Source organism: Haliotis rufescens, unplaced genomic scaffold, assembly GCF_023055435.1.
Source record: "Haliotis rufescens isolate VD_foot unplaced genomic scaffold, xgHalRufe1.0.p SCAF_11, whole genome shotgun sequence".
NCBI classification, from domain to species: domain Eukaryota; kingdom Metazoa; phylum Mollusca; class Gastropoda; order Lepetellida; family Haliotidae; genus Haliotis; species Haliotis rufescens.
The window spans coordinates 25,535,887-25,556,321 of record NW_025963791.1 but is presented as its reverse complement, the minus strand read 5'-3'; the positions used below and the strand labels follow the sequence as shown (position 1 = coordinate 25,556,321).

Sequence of the window (20,435 nt, the reverse complement as noted above, 5' to 3'; positions counted from 1 at the left end):
AAGAATACAGTATATGATACAGCTGACCAGACAGACACAGATGACAGTGAGTCAGTGAAGAATATTTCAGGAAAACAAGATGTTCAGCAGCAAATCGGCAATTTTCGATCGAGCTCTTGGTAATTATTGTTACATTCGAATGTTTGTCTTGATCACGAGTGTTTTTATAGCTGTTTCAGCAGGTTCATTATTAGACAAAATCATTGTTCGTTCGGAGAAAGGCCTATTATCATGTTGAATAATGTTATTATTTCCGTCACATCTTCCTGTATGGCGTATCATAAATCTTTATAGAGACGTACAATAATATGTTGTTCAGATTATTATTTAAACTAATCAGTTCGAAAACTGCACCGGACATGTTTTTGACAGTCGTAGTATGAGGTAATGGTCAACCAGAAATATCATTGTCATTGATCAAAACTCATTGCTGCTGTGAATATTCAGAACTCATTATGAATTGTTACTCCAGTAAACTGAGTAAGGTGATATATCTTTATACTGATCTTTGAATGATTTGAAAGCAACTCTGATGATCTTTTTCTGAAGTGGTTGATATGTGATTGATATGACTGACTGACTCTGGTAATAACAAAGAGCTCTTCCTGGTTATAGGCAAGTGTAGGCCTATATAGCCAAAAGCTGTAATTTAGGGGTCTCAACACTGACTCAAAGTTGTTAATAATAATGCTTGAAATGCAGTGTAAAATACCTAATGGTACCTAGAACAAGTCTGTTTTTGGTCGCTCTTGTTTCACAATACCCTTTTCAGGTCATCACCCTTGGTTCAGTGTTTTTAAAATAGGTTTCAATATCTTGAAAGCCATGCATTCAGCATTGAAAATGCTTCATTTACATGTTCTAAGTTACAGGTTAGAAACCATGACATATTTATTTTTGCAGAAAAAGCTACTAGCCAGTTGCTTTTAGAACCAGACTGGGACTCCATATTGCAGCTATGTGATACGGTACGACAGGCAGATGTTACGTAAGAATATTTCTTTTGTTTTATGTAATATATTGGGAGCACCTTTAGAAAACAGTACCACAACTTCTCGTGAGGACGATCTCTGCCGTAGGTCACATGTCTCAAGACAAGCAGCCAGTTTTTGTGAGAATCCGTCGAACGCGAACCCGCGACCTTCGGATTGTTAGCCTGACAGCTAACCGACTGAGCTACATCCACACTGTTAAACTTAGTGCAAATTTACCTAGTCATGCCTATCACGTTACGGAACTGAACGAAAAGGATCGAATAGGTGACGGACACTTACGAAGGTTACGGGTAGGCATGTTGCCTTGTGACTCTAGTCTACGGACACTTACGAATGATCCTGATGCCATTTGGCACACTAGTCCCATTCCGTAATCTACAAGATACCGAGTGGTGAGGAATGAGCCGCTATGCCGCGAACTGAAAATGGCTCCAGATGTCAGACGTCGAACTCGCGAGTACACATGAATGATATGGTATTTAATAATTCGTCGGGTGATTTTTGTGACAGAAAAGTGTGGTAGGGAACACTGTAAGGATAATGTGGATAATAGTAAGGAACGAGGGAGGAATAAGCATGACTAGTGACGACACAACGGTGAGTTTTTTTTGAATCAGTACTGGAAAATGTAGCCGGTGAAAGTGGCTTGTGTGGATGTTCCAGGATAGTTCAGAAGCCAAAATATTCGACACAAAACCATTTCATCCTTTGTACTCGACGTTTTTGTGTGAAGAATATTAGGAGCCGCTATATAATCTATTATAGCCACAAAACGAGTACCTAACACTAATGATCGTAAAGGGGTGATTGATCGTAAAGGGGATCCAAGGGTTAAGGATAGACTTCGGGTAATCTAATAGCCACTAAACGGGTTCCTAACCCTAATGATCGTAAAGGGGTGATTGATCGTAAAGGGGATCCAAGGGCTAGTGATAGAGAGTTCGGGAGTAACCTACCCTAACACTGGCGACATTTGGATGTGTTCAGCGCCAATATCTAATATCCCTAAAAAACTGCATTCTTGAGCATAATAATGAAAATTAATGAACCGAAAAAATAATATATGTATATTAGTTCCCATTTATAACCATTTTATCCACTTCAATTACGAAATTAAAAATATATAAAAAATAAAAGTGCCATCGTAAACTAGCGCTTGCTCTAAAATGTGCAGCCGCAGGCTATAATCAGTAAACAAATACTCAAAACTCTCAACACCGCAGGGCGTATTCTATGACATTGCGTGTAGAGATGATAGAACACTGGGAGGAGCTTATGCACACTGGATGACCCCTGACGTCACAGGGCATTGTTTCGCCGGTGTGACTGGCAACAAAATACTACAAATTACGTCATAGGGTATGATCACGTGTTTGAAAAGTTTGTGGTACTGTATTCAAAAGGTAGGCCATATATTGTTGATATATTTGATCGAAATAAACATAACATGAAAAGTAAGAATAAATGTGTCATTCTGAAATGATATGTCCGCATTCATCAATGCAGTGTGGTATACATGTGTTGGTTACTCTTACAGTCCAAAGTATGCTGCACTTGCCATAAGGAAGAAGATCCAGTTTGATAATCCACATGTGTCCTTGTTTGCTCTACAGGTAAATATAGTAACAGAATCTGTTAAAATGGTTAATATGACAGCCTTAAGAATTCATTCTGCTCTGCGACAAAGAAGTATTGCTGAGGACTATAATATGGCTACTGATGCTGTTCCTCATCCGCTAGTAACATTGTGTTCTCATTGGCTAGTAACATTGTTTTCTCATTGACTAGTAACATTGTTTTGAGTATTTTATAACAAATGTTTTCTACAATGATTTGTTTAGTAAGATTATTGAATGATACTTTGCCAGTCCCTTTTCTTATGATACCATGAAGTTAGGTATATCACTTTGTGATTGATGAATTATTTGTGGGATGGAGGGATGTAAAGGGACACATAAGAGTTGTTTTGTGTATGATGGTAAGGCCTTTACGTCTTTCTTGTAATAATGTTTGATACCAAGGTATGCTTACGCTTGTCACAGTAGGTAACGATATGGATAGGGTGATCAGGCTCAGTGACTTTGGGTGTCTGCCATCATACCCCACCACAACACTGTGGAATGTTGTTCATAATAGCAATGACTGGTTTGGTGCAAACTAGGTTATTTCCACCGTGATATAGCTGCAGGTTTGTTGACTTCAGTGTTCAATGGTTGGAATAGGTGGCCTAGTCGTCTAAGGCTCTGCGATTCGCTGTGCAGAGTTGCGTCCCTTGGGCACGCCAGAAACCTATGATTGTGGGTTCAAATCCCGGTTCGCCCCGATTATGTTTCTAGGTTTGTCAGCACCATACCCGTGATCGTGGCTTTCACCGAAGTAGTAAATGTCTGAGACATGCATCGCTTCAGGCTTTCCTCCCACATCAAGCTGACACGCCGTGATATAACTGGAATACTGTTAAAAGCGGCGTTAAACCCAACTCACTCACACACAGTGTTCAATGACAAAAATAATATGACAAACAGTGGTAAATGCATTTATTTCCCCTTTAGGTCCTGGAGTCTTGTATGAAGAACTGTGGCTCACTTATACATGGAGAAGTGGCCACCAAAGAGTTCATGGAATTCATGAAGGACCAAGCTAAGGTGACAACCTATATTTCTGAATAATATTTTAGTGTGAAGTTTGCACAATATACAGCTTTTCCATTGGATGTGAGGTCGGTCACAAAATTTGATGTTCATACGCTTTTCACGAGACTGTATTCATGAAATGACGTAAACAATGATGGACTTCTTCCACATTCCTGGGGAAGCCCCTGGGAAAACTCTGGCATGAATACATACAAAAACGTTGTTTCCGATCATTTAGAAATATCCTCGTGACGACCAATCTAAGTAAACAATGCAAAGAAGTGCACATCCAAACTATCGTAGTATCAACTTGATCCGTGTCTAGATCTGGTCTAGATCTGGTCTAGATCTGGTCTAGATCTGTAACTGCCACAGGTTCACGGACAACTCCCAAAATCACTCCTGTCACGTTTATCGTGTCGGACATTTCGATGTCTTGTACTTGATGTAAATGTATTATGACGCACTGTAATTATGACTGAATACTGAGATGGTTCTTACAGACCTTTCTCATCCAATGATGACATTATTTGAATAATAGTCTGACATTCATATACTTTGGCCCTCACTCTATGAACATGATGAAGGTTCTTACTTCAGAGAACTCACACAAACTGAAAGTCAATTCTTCAATGACTGTAACAGTCCATTTGTGCATAATTAATTCATACTCCAAAATATGTAAGGTGTTTTTCACAATGTTCAGCACACAGAGACCCAAATGTTCATATCCTTATGACAAACAGTAACTATCATCCTGAAATGTTTGAAATTTGAAATGTTAAGCTGCAATCACATCACATCTATTGTGAAATGCAGTTGAGGGTTAATATTGATCTGTGTATTTGTTGCAGACAAGAAATGATCCTGTGAAGGCCAAGATTCTAGAAATGGTTCAGGTGTGGTCCCATGCATTTCGTAATGAGCCAAGCTACAAAGTTGTGCAGGACACATTTCATCTGATGAAGATGGAAGGTTAGTCACAAGTCAAATAGTTATTCTAGCCTTTAGAAGAATGAATTACAGTCTTAGAAATAAATGTTCCTCTTCACAAAGCATGAAATTGCACTGTTTGTGAACTAGTTACATAACTATGCTCCAGGTATTATTGCTATCAGAGCTGAAGTAACAAAATACCTGAAGAAAGAATGTGATTGTTCGGGTCAAGCCACAAGTCATTCAGATGAAGGCCGCTACATGTACATAAATATATCTTGGCTGGGAAAATGTGGATGCTATTGATGAGAGGTCTACCATATTTTCTTGAGTATAGTGTGCACTTTTTTTCCCCAAAACACAGCTTTGTAGAAGGGGGTGCGCATTATACACGAATTTATGAGTTTTGATGTTTTTCCCACATGGAAAGACATTACCGTGAGCACGTAACACCGGAAATACCATGTTAACAAATTCACACTGAAGTACGCAAATTATTCATGTAATTACACTGTCTGGCTATAAAAAAGTGTTCTTTGTATATCTGGACTTATGTTTGTAACTTATTTCATTAATTTTATTCAAAATTCCTTTTAATATTGTTTTAATTAATGTCGGCGAAATCGTGTGTGAAGCGATCGGAAGATCGCACAACTCACCATTATTAACAGCAACCACGGTCAGATTACTGCTATTGACGCCTTGAAACGAACTTTAGTTGAGAGAATGGATACATATATCATAAATGCCATACTTTGATTCGTTAAAAGTCATATTTGTTTTTGTTGGACGATTCTATCAACACGTAATTCTCGTGATCACGTGCATGGGAGCCTTGACGGTGACTGGTTAGACTGATTCCATGTAAAAAATAATACCAGCGATAGCGATCAGCTGCTTCGCTTAGGGTTATTATTATTTTAAATATGTTTAGTAAAAGCTGCATCTAAATTAACAAGATATTGGAATATATTATTCCTGGTAAAAAAATAGTGTCAGATACAACTTTTGCCGAACCTTGCATTAAAATCCTGTAAAGTTATATCATTTGGTGTGCCTTGACCAAAACACCGGTAGATTCCAAGAGACAACGTGTGTACAGCTGATTGCTGTGTCCGGCTTAGTTTACGAGAAAATACACAAGGTAATCTTAATCCCTGGATGTAAAACAATGCCTAGCTGAACACAAAATACAATTTAAACGGTAAATAAACATGTCTCGTGATTTTTTATCTCAAATTTCGAATTTGTACTGACGAAGTTTCTCATCACTTGTTTGTTTGCCGGACTTCGCTGAAGGGGTACGGTGTAATTTTTTTCTGCACATAATATTCAAGTTTCTTTTTTTCCAAAATTTTGAACCCGCTAGAGGGGGTTGCGCATTATACATGGGTGCGCACTATACTCAAGAAAATACAGTAATTTCAGTGTCTGATTTAGCCTTACAAGATGAGCCAGAAATTAGTCAGTTTTTATGAAAGACAATTTGTTGCAACAAAATTGCTTAAAATTCATGAATCCTGTTACATTTGTTAACACTGGTTAATATAGATGATTTGAAAAATACTGAACAATCTAGGTAAATGAAATTGACTGTCCTGGTACAGGTTAGCAGATCCGGATTATTAAGATTGACTGTGTTGTGGTACAGGTCACATGTTCCAGAATAATGAGATTTACTCTGTCGTGGTACAGGTTACAAGTTCCAGAATAATGAGATTTACTCTGTCGTGGTACAGGTCACAAGTTCCAGAATAATGGGATTTACTGTGTCGTGGTACAGGTTACAAGTTCCAGAATAATGAGATTTACTCTGTCGTGGTACAGGTTACAAGTTCCAGAATAATGAGATTTACTCTGTCGTGGTACAGGTTACAAGTTCCAGAATAATGAGATTTACTCTGTCGTGGTACAGGTCACAAGTTCCAGAATAATGAGATTTACTGTGTCGTGGTACAGGTTACAAGTTCCAGAATAATGAGATTTACTCTGTCGTGGTACAGGTTACAAGTTCCAGAATAATGAGATTTACTCTGTCATTGTACAGGTTACAAGTTCCAGAATAATGAGATTTACTCTGTCGTGGTACAGGTTACAAGTTCCAGAATAATGAGATTTACTCTGTCGTGGTACAGGTCACAAGTTCCAGAATAATGAGATTTACTATGTCGTGGTACAGGTTACAAGTTCCAGAATAATGAGATTTACTATGTCGTGGTACAGGTCACATGTTCCAGAATAATGAGATTTACTGTGTCGTGGTACAGGTTACAAGTTCCAGAATAATGAGATTTACTCTGTCATGGTACAGGTTACAAGTTCAAGAAGGGGCAGTCGGGTAGCCTAGTGGTTAAAGCGTTTGCTCGTCACGCCGAAGACCCGGGTTCGATTCCCGACATGGGTATAATGTGTGAAGCCCATTTCTGGTGTCCCCCGCCGTGATATTGCTGGAATATTGCTAAAAGCGGCGTAAAACCAAACTCACTCACTCACTACAAGTTCCAGAATAATGAGATTTACTCTGTCGTGGTACAGGTTACAAGTTCCAGAATAATGAGATTTACTCTGTCGTGGTACAGGTTACAAGTTCCAGAATAATGAGATTTACTCTGTCGTGGTACAGGTTACAAGTTCCAGAATAATGAGATTTACTCTGTCGTGGTACAGGTTACAAGTTCCAGAATAATGAGATTTACTATGTCGTGGTACAGGTTACAAGTTCCAGAATAATGAGATATACTATGTCGTGGTACAGGTCACAAGTTCCAGAATAATGAGATTTACTTTGTCGTGGTACAGGTTACAAGTTCCAGAATAATGAGATTTACTATGTCGTGGTACAGGTTACAAGTTCCAGAATGATGAGATTTACTATGTCGTGGTACAGGTTACAAGTTCCAGAATGATGAGATTTACTCTGTCGTTGTACAGGTTACAAGTTCCAGATTATTGAGATTTACTCTGTCGTTGTACAGGTTACAAGTTCCCTCAGCTGAAGGAGGCAGATGCCATGTTTGCGGCAGAGAAAGCTCCGGAATGGAAGGATAGTGATGTGTGTACCCGATGCAGAGTGGCTTTTGGCATGGTGCAGAGGAAGGTATGTAAGACAAATCCCTGATTGATTGAGAGGGGAGGTATGTAAGACAAATCTCTGTTGGTTGGGGAGGTATGTGAGACAAGCCCCTGTTGGTTGGGGGATGGTGAGTGAGACAAGCCCCTGTTGGTTGGGGGAGGTATGTAAGACTCCCCACTGTTGGTTGGGGGATGGTGAGTGAGACAAGCACCTGATGGTTGGGGGAGGTATGTAAGACTCCCACCTGTTGGTTGGGGGATGGTGAGTGAGACAAGCCCCTGTTGGTTGGGGGAGGTATGTAAGACTCCCCACTGTTGGTTGGGGGATGGTGAGTGAGACAAGCCCCTGTTGGTTGGGGGAGGTATGTGAGACAAGCACCTGTTGGTTGGGGGGAGGTATGTAAGACTCCCCACTGTTGGTTGGGGGATGGTGAGTGAGACAAGCCCCTGTTGGTTGGGGGAGGTATGTAAGACTCCCCACTGTTGGTTGGGGGATGGTGAGTGAGACAAGCCCCTGTTGGTTGGGGGATGGTGAGTAAGACTCCCCACTGTTGGTTGGGGGATGGTGAGTGAGACAAGCCCCTGTTGGTTGGGGGAGGTATGTGAGACAAGCCCCTGTTGGTTGGGGGATGGTGAGTAAGACAAGCCCCTGTTGGTTGGGGAGGTATGTAAGACTCCCCATTGTTGGTTGGGGGATGGTGAGTGAGACAAGCCCCTGTTGGTTTGGGGAGGTATGTGAGACAAGCCCCGGTTGGTTGGGGGAGGTCTATGAGACAAGCCCCTGTTAGTCCATGTTAGTCAGAGGAGGTATGTGAGACAAGCCCCTGTTTGAGCACCTTTTTGATCCGTCAGTACACGAGTTGGTGAAATCTCCTTGCTTCCTGACTAAACTGTAGGTTTAATGGACAACACATAGGGGAAAGCATAGGTATAATCGACAACACATAGGGAAAAGTATATTTACATACAATGTATTTGCTCAGTGATGCTCTAGAAGAAGAGACAGTAATTTTCCATTTTTGTCTATTCCCTTCACCAATGCAATATGTCTAAATCAGTGCCTATTCATCCCTTCTCCTCCACAGCACCATTGCCGCAATTGTGGTGAGGTGTTCTGCAGCAAGTGCTCCTCGAAGAGTTCCATCATCCCAAGATTTGGAATTGAGCGTGAAGTACGAGTTTGTGATGCTTGCTTTGATAAGCTCAACAAGTAAGTAAACCAATATCTCATGACCAAGAGTTGGTTTTGATCAGTTGTCTGCTTTTGTTTCAGTATTGCATAACGTCACAATAAATAAATCAGTAAATTTTCTGCCAGTATTTTTTACAAAAGACAGTATGATTATGTAGTGTATTTCTTTTATGTAAAATGTTCAATTCATTTGTGTACATTAACTGTTGATAGATAAAATTCACCTGTAGCATGTTTTACTTTGGCTGGACTATGAAATGCACACACCCAATTTTCCTCGTCAAATAGATATTTAGGGACAATAAAATGTATTTGGTATTGAGGCAGGTGGGAATGAAAAATAGATAATTAATTTATCATGCCCTGAGATTTAGACATGATGTTAACTTATTATCAGTATGTGCAAGATGTTGTTTCTGGAGCAGATCTTGAAAACCGTACAGTATTTCTTCACCAAACTGGGTCCAGTGATAGGTCTGGTGGTGAATTGGTGTCTTTTGATTGTTTAAGCTTTTGGAAAAAATTATTTTTTGAGTTTCCATTGCAAAATCTTTGACTTAGTTTGTAATTGGTGGTAGTGCTTGTTTCCGGAGCAGGTCTTGAAAACCGCACAATATTTCTGCACCAAACTTGGCACATACCATATATCGCTGTGTATAAGGCGAGTTTTTCGTACCTAAAATGAGGGGGTTAAGAAGGGGGGTCGTCTTATACACGGAGTCGAAGATCTCACATTTTTTTCCACTGGCGATGTCAACCGGCGTCCGATAGCCAGCCCAGCATTTGACAATAAAACTTCGCATTTCGTCCTTTCGAATAAAGTTTAACAATTTCTGCAAATAAAGTTGAAATGACCCTCCCCTCGATGCAGATTGTCAAACCAGCTGACACGGTAAAACAATCAACATCCGTGAGTAGAGAGCCGGAAGTACTGGTAAGCATTTGCATATTGCACATGTGACCTAACATGTGATAACCAGTGAAGCTGAAATCAATTCCCGCTGTTTTTACAGTTGTATTAACAACTGTTGGAGACAGTGTGAATAAGTGATTGTGGAATAAACACGCTGAATGTGAAGCAAATATAAGCCTAGTTAGTTACAAAATAGTTAATTGGCGATTAAATTACTCACCTTTGTCTCTTATATGTTATTACTTCATAAATGAATTTTATTTTACGGGCACCAATTTGGTGTCGTACCGTGTAAACACAAAATGGCAACATGTGCTGGAGTTACACACACGACCATTCATCGTAGAAAAAACAACGCAAGATAAACAAATTTTTATTGCATATATAAGGTTTGTGTGCGCACTTGTGATGTGCTTCATTCCAGGTCGTCTTATACACGGAGTATAGGATTTTGGGTTGATTTTGAAGGCGTGTACAGGGGGGTCGTCTTATACGTAGGGTCGCCTTATACACAGCGATATACGGTAGATAGGTGTAGTGATGAACTGGTGCCTTTTGATAGTCTTGAGTTTATTTTTGAGTTTCCGTGGCATCAATTTTGACTTAGACTGAAAATGGGTGGGGGTGGAGGTAGTGCTCATTTCTGGAGCAGATTAAAAAATACAATATTTCTTCACCAACTCTTGGCGTATAGATAGGTCTAGTGATGAAGTGGTGCTTTTTTATTGTTTTGGATTTTTTTTATCAATATTTTTCAAGCTTCCATGTTAACAAGTTTCATATAGTTACTTATGACAAGTATTTACCATTGCGGGGGATATCGATGGCTTTGTCCTCTTGTTGCTGAAAATAAGACCACAATGAATTATATTTGAGATTTTCATCACAATCCTTTTCAAAAGTGATGGAGGACATTTTTGTTCGAATTGCCATTTGCAACCATCTTGCAACATATAAATTGACATCACAGTTATCAGTAATGAAAGTGAAGGGGCTGGCATAAATACCTCATGATAAATCCTGTTGTTTTTTTATAACTTTATTACTTATTACAGACCTACAGCAAAAGCTGGCCCTGATGAACTGCCTCCCGAGTACCTGGCAAGTCCCCTGTCCAAACAGCCACAGGTATGGCAAGGGAAGTTCTAGGTGTAAAACAACATACATTTTGATCTTTTAGAGGGGCCTTATTGTTGCAGAAATTAAACTATTATGTTAAAAAAAGAATACAATTAAACAATAATCAACAAATGATATTAATTCAATATTTGTGTTTTTCAATTAAAATAATATTGCATTCCTCTTCTTATAAATTGTTGTATAATGTTTAAGCAGAACCCCACAGTCAAGACTGAGCAGGAACTTCAAGAGGAAGAAGAGCTGCAGCTTGCCCTTGCTCTGTCCAAGAGTGAACATGAGACCAAGGAGAAGGAGGTAAGAGTTGTCTCCCCTTACCAGGAAGTAAGTTGTGACAGGTGGCAGCATATTACTGCCGGTCTGCATGACAGATGTCATTCATGGGACAATAGAGAGAGATGTGTATAGACTCTATGTTCTTTGTCTTTCTAATGACTTAGAGCATCTAATAATGGTGGCTCATGTGACATGATCAGTACCGGTAGGCTTTTACAGTTTTTCTTCCTATTGATTGATTGTGTTCACATCATGCATTTAGAAAATAACAATATTTGTGTTTTTTGAAGAAGTGCTTTTATTTCATATATGATTATATATCTTCATGATTGTGCATTGTTTGCCATTGTCCTGAAGGAATTATTTCACATGACACACATGACACACATGACATATCTGAGCTGGTAGCAGAAAAGTAGGTCACTGATCTATTCTAACCTGCCATATGGCCCTTGTAAAAAATCTTTCACGATAACAGTTTACCTATATTAACATGGGAGTCATGATTTTTATCTCTTTACCTTCTAATCTTGTCCAATGTTCACATCAATCACTAAATGTATTTACTGTTGATCGAAAAGTTCTGAAATTAATTATCCTTAAACAGAAGTGATACTTGCGTTTTCTTTTATGTGAGCTTCATGCTGCATACTTTTGGACTTGAAAATTTGTTAGGTATATTTTCTTGATTGGCTAGATTTGGGTATTCATTGTGATGCAGCAAATACAAGCATCCCAGTAGGCAAGTATTTTAACTTAATTCTGATTGGCTTACCAATTAGGTTATTCTGTTTATAGACATTGGGTTTTCCAGTTTTAAACAAAGCTGATATCAGTCATAGTTTGCCCCTTTCAGATTTGAATATTCCGACAGTATAGTGCAATTAAATTATTAATTTTTATGGACTGAATGGTCTTGGATTGATCCCCAGCCGTGTCATACCAAAAGATGTTAAAAGATTGTACTTGTTGTTACCCTGCACTTGGCATTAAGGGCTAAAACAAGGACTGGTCGGCTCAGAGTCAGTATACTATGTGTGAGTGAAGTATTCATGTTAAACTGCACCATTCGTACAAGCAGCCAAACACACACACACATGCACATAGCTAGATAAGAACAATAATCTTTACTGTGATGTTGAACCCCATTTTACCTCACCTATTATTATCACCAAATAGTTTCACAAATTGTTGATTAAAACATATTGAAATTGATTATGGTTGCAAAATTAATACTCATGTTAGTATCTAACTGAAAAGACTTTTCACCAGTCTGTTTATGTAATATTACATGTATCTCTGCTTCACATTAGGATCAGAAACAAACTAGTGAATGCAGATGTGGTTTGGTTTTTGACACACACCAATGTTTCTCTCCCTGTATGTTGAATAAAAAATAAATTCTTGCCTTTATGACCAAGATCTTGGAGACTATTTGATTATTAAATATTTTGTCAAACATGGTTGTATCAAACTTTGATGTGTAGAAACTTACGGTTGTGTTGAATTAAAAAATTAGTCCCTGCGTTAGACAACGTTTGTGAAGGAGGTTGATGGTCAGTGTTTGGTGTTTTAGAGGGAGCGCCTGCGGCACAACTACTCCCTCTACAGTGGTGACGAGAGATCCTCCTCCCCGCAGTCGGGGAAAAACGCTCAAATGACACAGCCACCGGCGGTCAGTCAGTCAAGTTGACATTTCTTTACATTATTTAAGATCACAAAGTTCAAACAACACACGTTAGTAACAATAATCAACTTTTTCAGAGGGAACAAAAAGGGGTAAAGTGCATGAATATGTTCTAATTTTGATATTACAGAGGGAAAGAAAGTTGATTTAAATCACTTTTTGATGTCAGAAGTTCATATTCAAGATAACTCTTTTACATGATCAAAGTCCAAAGTATGTATCTAATCATGCTAATGTGTGAATGTGTGAAATGATAACTGTAACTCACAACAAGGGGCATGGTGTAAGCCTGTGGTGCATCAGTGACTTGTTCCAGCCTTTATATGCAGTGGTCAGCATGGATGGTTTAGTACTGCAAACATTGGTTTGTAATCTGACTAAATGCTGAGAAGTATGGATACCTTTAGGTCTGACACTTTTTTTATATGTGCACACACTCATTTAGACCTGTTCAGAGGCAGATGTTTGGTACCCAGGTCTGCAGAAAATGACAGTAAATGTCCAGTTAAAATAATTCGGAATCTTTGAAAAAAAAAGAGATTTTGAGCAAAACACATTTGCCTGCCAAAGGAACTTTGTTTGGAATCCTAGATAAACCTGGTGTAGCTAGTGGAATCTGATTCCATGTGTGTTACTGTTCAAATGAGGAGTTCAGTACTTCAACAACAATTAATTAGCTGCAACAAATAATTAGAACCTGATATATCTCAATTGTCAGCCATACCAATTGTTAAACACCCAGTTGTCATTGACAGAGAGATTGGTGACTTATTTGAGACACTCCTGCAACAATGGAACAACCCACACACCTATTGCAATAATAGACCAATCCGTACATAGTTAGATGGACAAGCTTGGGAAGCTGAACCCAAGCTGGTTTGTGGGCATTCTTTAAATTGCCAGTCATTTGTGTTAACAATACAATGATTTTAACCATATTATACTTATACATGTTAAATGTTTGTTTTAGTGTTTACTTAAATTGTCCCAAGCTGTGTAATTTTTTAATACTTTTCTTTATTATATCATATTCAAGTAACATTTCAGAAGGAGAAGTTTTGCAGGTCAACTGTTTTTTGTCTGATATCATGTGCTATCAGGCAGTGGGGCTTATTATTTCATATTTTATCTTTCTTTGTGGAATTAATAAGCTTAATTTGAAACAAGCTCTGATGTTTTAACATATCCAAAGTCTTTTTTTAAAACAGTTCACCTGTAGAAGGAGTGTATGGTATGTAAGAATACAGCTAGTACTGAGCAACTACACAGATAACTTGAATTTAATTCAACAATTCATTTGGCTATTCATCCAGGCTGTGACCTCAATTGACACGAGTGACATGGACCCTGAGTTGGCAAGGTACCTCAACAGGAACTACTGGCAGCAGAAGTCTGAGCATCAAGCTGTCACATCGACTACAACACCCTCTGCCCCCGTTGTCACCACCGAGCCCAAGACATCCACAGTTAAGACACAGGAGGTAAATGTAGAAGCCTGTTGACACACCTTAACTTTTGGCCATAAAATTTACATATTTCACTTTACATTTTAAAGTTTGTTGAATCCTTATATGGATTCTTGTCTAACCATTCACAGTCCCCTTTTGAGATTACAGTAAGGTTTGCAGGTAAGAATTGGTCCCAATTGACCAATATTTTAAAACTTTTCCTATCTCGCATAATGAATTTCTTCTTCTTCGATCCTATGTGGAAATGTGCTTGTACCATGTTTTCAGCTCCTAAAACAAGAAACATTCACCCGAACACCCCAGCATCCCTAAAGTTACTGATCTAACAACTGGGTCAATTACGTGCGTCTGTACATGGTTTTCTTACACGACCTGATCACTTGTGTTTCTCTGCAAACTCATTCTCTTTCGTAGAGCCATCAGGCTAGAGGAACTGAGATGAGGGGATGGTCAGGTGGGCATATGACATGTGAGATAGAATAAGAACATAAATATAAAATTTATACTAAAATGTCCAAATTTTTAAACTTATCCTATCTCACACTATACATTTCACTCCACGGTTGGATGGTTGAATGCGGATATCCTTGCCTATATAGACTACAACCATGAGATGTACACAAGGAAGCTGGAGCTAAACAGTGCAATAAGTAAAATTTAAGACACTGCACTGCCTTGTGTCTGGAGGACATGAACTCATGACAGGGAAAACACGATCAATCGGTGATACAATCCCGATGCGTTTACGAGTGAAACAGCATGAAATTGGGGAAACTTGCCGAACGTGTTTCACATATGTCATCTTTCACGTATGTCATCAAGTTACAGTGTACGAGAGCATATTATTGACCTAGTTATTGGTCAGTAGCTATTGGGATGCTGGGGTGTGTTCGGGAGCGTGTTTTTTGTTTTAGAAGCTGGAAACATGGTTCAAGCACATTTCCACATGGGGTCAAATAAGAAGGAGAAATGCATAATGTGAGACAGGATAAGTATAAACCTATGCCATTTATACTAAAATTTCCAAGTTTGTCATAAGACTTGACTAGAATGGCTTGAGTGGTCATTATCTGGCTTGGCTGATTGCATGTCATTGTGCACTGATGTCAGGGATTGTTCACGCTTGTGCTTTCAGTCACTGGGATGCCTGGTCAAGACTTTTTAGCACGTTGCAAAACAACAGTCACTCACTCACTTGTTAGCTTGCTAATCTTGGAATGGAGGAGACAATTCTATTTTTATTAATGCCAATACCTGTACATATCCAGTTATCATCTAATCACTTTGTGTCACAACCACAAGTGTGTGCGGAATGACAAACCAGCATCAGTTAATGATTGCAAACAGCATTTATTAGTAGACACCACTAGTCTGCAGGTCATTTAGGGCTAGTGGAAATAAGTAGATTTGGGGAGAAAACAAATAGTCCCTCTCGATTTCCACTGTTCTCTGACTAATGGACCACTATCCATCTGATAGAACTGTAACATTTCAGCAAATACAGACGTACCCACCCTACCAGAATGGTGAAACGGATGAGGATCAGGCACAGTTCCTCAATGCCCTCAACAGCAGCATTGAGATTTTCGTCAACCGAATGCGCAGCAACTCTCAGCGTGGTCGCAGCATTGCCAATGACTCATCTGTGCAGTCATTGTTTGCTGTTATAAGCAACATGCACCCTCAACTCATGAAGTACATACAGGAGCAAGAGGACCTTCGAAGTAAGGAAGGATCTTAAGGATGCTTGTGATGTGATGTGAAATTATAGTGTAGGGCTGAGGTCTTTTGGTTCTTGATTTTAGGGTTGACCAAAATTCATTTTGTATGTAGGGTGCATAGAATGCTGATTCGGGTTACTGGTCATGGAAATACCCTCACCATGCCAGTGAGATTGGCATGAAATAATTGTGTTTATAATGAAATTTTTTCCAATTTTTTTGTTGCGAGAAAGAATCTATTTTGTCACTATTCCCAATGATAGAGGTTTACTAGCTTTAGTGAGATACAATCTTATCCCTTTAAAAATCCATCAACATGGGCTTGACATTTCAAATGTTTAATGGAGATGTTATTGACTTACATTAGCATTGAACATAACAGTGATATTGTCTGGGTAAGTATGTTTCCAGATTATTGTATCATGGGCAATGATGGGTGTGCAGTAATGTTTCTGTGATAAAACCATTTGCAACAGTAGTCCTCCCAATGTCCAGACAGGGTTGCACTGTATACCTTGGGCATGAGTGTTCCAATTTGGATACTGAATTGACCTTATGACACTGACTACACCAACACTCTGTGCAGGTCACTATGAGAGTCTTCAGGACAAACTTGCTCAGCTACGAGATGCCCGTGAGGCCCTGGATGCTCTGCGCGAGGAACATCGCGAGAAGCGTAGACGTGAGATGGAGGAGCTGGAGCGTCAGAGACAGATACAGATGGCCCAGAAGTTGGAGATCATGAGACAGAAAAAACATGTAAGTCAACAAGGCTTTTAACTGCAAGTGTCAAACTTCAAGGAGTCTGAAACACTTCAGGGGAGGGTGGTTCAGTGGTGTCACTGGTATCACTGGCAGAGTTTGGTTCTTTTGCTGACATGATCCACTTGTCCTGGATTTATGTTAGTTTGACTGCTGGAAGCCTTCAAGCACTATGACAAGCCAACAAAGGATGATAATAACCATTGATTGGGTAGAGCACTTCTAGAGTGTTTATGGGAAGGTTGAGGGTTTGGTTTGTATCCAGGATGTTTTGTATGGTCATTGATGTAAACACTCAGTAACAGCAGAAATAGGAAAGAATGTTCTATCAACATCAAAGTGTTGTATATCAAGGAGCCTCCAGTGAAGTGCTATATGCATTTAATGACAATAAAGTCTCCTTTAAAATTGTCTTAATGCTGCAAAAATAGAACCTTTTCAAGTAATATTTTTATGTCATCATGTGATCGGAGTGGCGCAGCCATTAGATGAGTTCAACTTGCTATTTAACAACAAAAGACAAATGTTCTATTTTTCCTACTGGTTTTCATGATCTGTGAAAACCTATCGTGTTATTGAGGCAGATCGCAAGTTGTTCCAGGTTAAATAACACTTGTATGTTTATAGATAAATCTATCTGTTCACCAAATACATAAAAATAACAATTATTTCTCTGAAAGAACTTGCTGTATTGGATTGGTTACAGGAATACCTGGAGATGCAGCGACAGTTGGCCTTGCAGCGCCTGCAGGAGCAGGAACGGGAGATGCAGATGCGTTTTGAGCAGCAGAAACACCTGACCCAGATGAGGCAGATGCAGGCATATGGCTACCCCCAGGGCATGCCACAACAGGTAGGGGGCGTGGCTGGCTATGAAATATTGTCATAGCAAACTATGGACTTCCAGGACGAATTAAACTGAGTTTATTATTTTTTAGTTATTATTAATCACACCTTTAGTTGGTCCAGACTTAATTGTTTACAGGCCACACATAATCATCAGGACCACCTGCAGCTATTACAGGGGTCTCATTTATGTACAGAAAAGTGGCATGAGATGCTAGTGTTTTATTTGTAAAGTATGAATGCAACTATTGTGTTTTTTATGACCAGAAATCCATTGAGATGCAGATAATATTTTGACAGTTCATCATTGGTGAATTATGTATGTAATATACTTGAATTCAGTGCCAAAAAATCTACTTGAGTACATTATAGAATAACTAGATTCTGGACTGTTTCAGATGTATGGTCAGATGCCTCCACAGGGGGTCCCAGGCCAGATGCCACCCCAGGGAATGCCACCTCAAGGCCCCCCTCATCTTCAACAACAGGGACCGCCCCATGGTTTCAGCCCTGTGGGGTCCACTGAAGGCTCTCCAGTCCACCAGACTGGTGGCTACAACCAACAGGGGCCCAATATGATGCCACCCGGTGGAGGAGCCCCGCCTGCTCAAGGAATGTACATGCCCCCAAACACTCAACAAGCATACACCCAAGCAGGACCTCCCAACATAGGATATGCTCCGCCACAGGCCAGCATGGCAGGGGGTGGGGCAAATCTTCCTGGGGGAGGGGCAACAATTCCTGGGGGCTACCAGGCCCATTTACCATCTCAAACACAGACAGATGGAGTTCAAATGGCAGGTCCGCCACAGGGTAATTTTGGGCCAGGTCCTGGTGGGGTAGGATATCCTGATCAGGGTCCAGCTAGTATGCCCCCACAGATGCCGCCCTCAGGGGGGCAACAAGCACCTGCTGCCCCGGCCTACGCATCAATGCAACCTAATATGGAATACAACACTTACAACATGCAGAGTGAGTATGCTTCATGTTGTGAAATAATTTATGTCATCTTGTTGGGACAAGCAATAGTAAACAGAATTAAATAGATAATTGGAAGACATTGTTAATTGTAAAACACACCATGACTATATTTTCCATATTTTATTAACAAGACTGACAGGATTGGCTTGACAAATACGGCATTATTGATATTTGTTTTGATGAACTGAATGCAAATCTGTAATGTCTTTTTTATTTTGTTTTGTCCCTACATACTGACTGAGATTTTTCATCTAAACAATTTGTAAACAAAAATTGAAAGAATTCTAACCTGATTAACCTATTAACAACATGTTCCATATAAAGTTGTTTTTTCAAGAAAAACACATGATGATTCCAGTTTAGAATAGGTCCCCAGGAATCTATGTTGGTCGTACAAACCTACCAAATAGATCAGGTGGTCAGGCTCGTTGACTTGGTTGTTAGGTGTTATCGTACCCTGACTCTGTGGATCGTTGGCCACAATATCAATCACTGGATTGTCTAGTCCAGACAATTTTTTACAGGCCCCCATCATCTAGCTGAAATATTGCTGAGTGGTCATAATAAAACAAACACTCAAGAAAATACTTGTAAAGAATTTTGGATGATTGGGATGCGTATGTATTTATGCAAAACAATGTGACACCTAGGGTCAAAGTTTCAGTTTTGTGAAAAGAACAGAAATAAATACTTTTGTGCTCTGTTATTTTGTAAATGCATGGGTATCTTGTCTTCCTTGTTGTAGATGGAATGCCTTCTGTTTCAGACATGTCAGGAGCCCTACCCCAGCAGAACCAAGCTGTATACAACAACCCCCAGCAACCATACATGGGACCTCCTCCCCCACAAGGACAGTTCCAGGGGGGTGCCCCTCCACAGCAGATGCCCCCACAGAACCAGCCCCCTCCCCATCAGGAAAATGAGGCGTCGCTGATATCTTTTGATTAACATATTTGTTGCACTTGTGACATATGAATTGTTTGTTCCTATAGTGATATTGGACATGTGATCTAAGCAGATAAGATAAAGGCTGATCATTTAAGGGTATCTGTATATTTCATTGTTGCTTATGGTTTGTGAAATCTGGAGCAATTTAACAAGTCATAACTTGAACATGTGCAGCGAGTGCATGACTTAACAAGCAAAGTGAACAAATCAGTACATCTCTCTGATGGCAGTACGTCACATCACAGTCTGATAAAGCCGGCCAAATTTCTTTCCTTGATTTAAGGATGAGTTCCTCTCAGTTTGGATGTGTGGAATATTATTTCCTTTAAATATCAAGCAAAGAGCAAAATCAAAAGTTTGATCAGTATGTGATAAGGACTCGGCCGTTTCCTTTCTAATTGTTTCGCCTAAAAGGTGGTGTTATATGGATGTTGACTGTTGTTGACTGCTGTCAATGAAGTCTTCACTTTTGCTGCTGTACATCGCGTTTATGTCATGACAGTTTGTAAAATGAGCTGATTTTTGTTACATGATAATCATATGTTGTCTCCCTGAACAGAGATGTGTACAGCAGCCCTAAAATCGTCACTATTTAATTGGCTTGTACACACTACGTTCCGTGATCACCCTTACTTATGCAGTGAAGCGACAGTGTGTCGAAGGGGAAGGGACCTACGTAAATACTTCGAGTTTTCGGAAGTTCGACACAACCGAAAAATGATGTCTAAAGAAAGAATACAAAGGGATAAGCTTTTACTTCAAAACAACCGAAAGTTTGACACATCAAAGTTGGACACAACAGTGTTTGACTGTATTCGGATGATTGGTGTGTTGTGCTAATTTGTTATCAGTGTCTCTTGGGCACAC

General features: G+C 39.6%; 1 protein-coding gene across 2 annotated transcripts; it reads left to right on the top strand.

Annotated features, from left to right (window-relative positions):
• The first annotated feature begins 11 nt into the window (after positions 1-11).
• Positions 12-19,715, top strand: LOC124132774 (hepatocyte growth factor-regulated tyrosine kinase substrate-like). 2 transcript variants are annotated; one of them, XM_046496893.2, is made up of 16 exons: positions 12-119; positions 904-988; positions 2,533-2,608; positions 3,548-3,640; positions 4,483-4,603; positions 7,540-7,661; positions 8,722-8,846; positions 10,797-10,869; positions 11,074-11,175; positions 12,731-12,829; positions 14,155-14,322; positions 15,806-16,034; positions 16,618-16,790; positions 17,500-17,646; positions 18,038-18,611; positions 19,387-19,715. In XM_046496893.2, exons 1-16 carry the CDS (start codon positions 80-82, stop codon positions 19,566-19,568), a joined length of 2,409 nt encoding a protein of 802 aa, XP_046352849.2. In that variant the 5' UTR covers positions 12-79; the 3' UTR covers positions 19,569-19,715. The 2 variants fall into 2 exon arrangements, with proteins under 2 accessions (XP_046352849.2, XP_046352851.2); XM_046496895.2 differs by having other exon boundaries at positions 22-119; positions 11,077-11,175.
• The last annotated feature ends 720 nt before the right edge of the window (positions 19,716-20,435 follow it).